The 1264-nt window shown below is 34.1% G+C and overlaps 1 protein-coding gene across 1 annotated transcript in view; it reads right to left on the reverse strand.

Moving 5' to 3' along the window:
- The window catches only part of LOC108730728 (RCC1 and BTB domain-containing protein 2), a gene marked incomplete at its 3' end in the record, with an annotated part of 3060 nt that extends 2343 nt beyond the window's left edge, over positions 1-717 (reverse strand). Inside the window, exon 1 of the mRNA XM_018460622.1 lies at positions 620-717. Within this exon, the coding sequence (XP_018316124.1) occupies positions 620-717 (98 nt within the window). The remainder of the gene's footprint in view (positions 1-619) is intronic.
- Positions 718-1264: the final 547 nt, after the last annotated feature.

Below are 1264 nucleotides of genomic sequence, written 5' to 3' on the forward strand. Positions count from 1 at the left end.
AAATTATATATATATATATATATACAACAAAGAGTAATCTTATTATTATAATGATGTTTGCACAATGTATTAAATCCGATTCTGAATGCATGATTAACGTCTATTTCTGACTGACCATGCATCATTATTCCGAAATTAATAAGTAGTCGTGTATTCCTACAAAAATTACAAGAACAGTAAAACTATAAACTTACGCATATTTGTATGCAGATAAAATATCTTCTGTTTCCGTGGCTGTAATGTCTGTCATGATAATTAAAATGTATTACTATTGAACGGTGATACTGTGTATTACGTCATATCGCAATGCACGAAATATATATTAACGCTTGGAAATGAAAGAAACAAATAAAATGATCGAATGACCTTTTCCTTTAGAACCAATGTCCTTTGTTTAGAACCAATAAGAGGACAATCTTATAGCTATATACAGCTATAACTGCTGAAACATAATAAGAGTACAGTAGTATGAGTGATTTTACACGCACACGCACGAACACACGCATACGGACATGCGCACACACAGTGTCTTAGAATGAGGGACTATGGCTTTCCTTTTAAAGTCTATTGTCATGATACTAGAAATCGGTCCGAGATCTCGAACAGAGACGGAACTAACCAATCACATTTGAATAATTCGATAACATAACTAATGTGCAATTTGACAGTTCCTTTATCATCCGAGATCTCGAACTGATTTCTAATACCGTGCAGCATCGTGGACATAAGGTTTCAGAAACACATACATTATTCTATCTTTCCTGATATTCAATAAATAATAAAAATGAAACGACATTTGTATTAACTTTATGTCTCCTACTTAAGGAGAACAAGAAAATCAAAATAATCAATTTGAAATTATATTGATAAATTTATGTCATTTTTAAACCAATGAGAAATGACAATGGAACCGACATCGCATCGATGATTCCCTTGTTACTTTTCAGTGGGAATAAACTACGAATACGAATGTTTAAAAACGATTTTTGTTAAACATGGCAACGTACTAAACGCGGGTAATCTAATTCTAAATGATTAATTCGTCCATGCATCCGAGGGGCATTTCACTCTCGAGTCAAATAATTATCGTTGCTAGACTTTCGCTGACTCGCTCCTTATTTTCATTGGGAGTCCTTGTTTAACCTATAGGTTGAACAAAGATCTATCGTATAGGTCGCGGACTAAGTGCACGGTGTAAACCAAGCTGTTGATGCTGACTTCGTGCTGACTTAACGTTTTTAAACGCACCGACTCGTTAAGACTC

This window comes from Mycetomoellerius zeteki, unplaced genomic scaffold (assembly GCF_001594055.1).
Source record: "Mycetomoellerius zeteki isolate Tzet28-1 unplaced genomic scaffold, Tzet1.0 scaffold957, whole genome shotgun sequence".
NCBI classification, from domain to species: Eukaryota; Metazoa; Arthropoda; class Insecta; order Hymenoptera; family Formicidae; genus Mycetomoellerius; species Mycetomoellerius zeteki.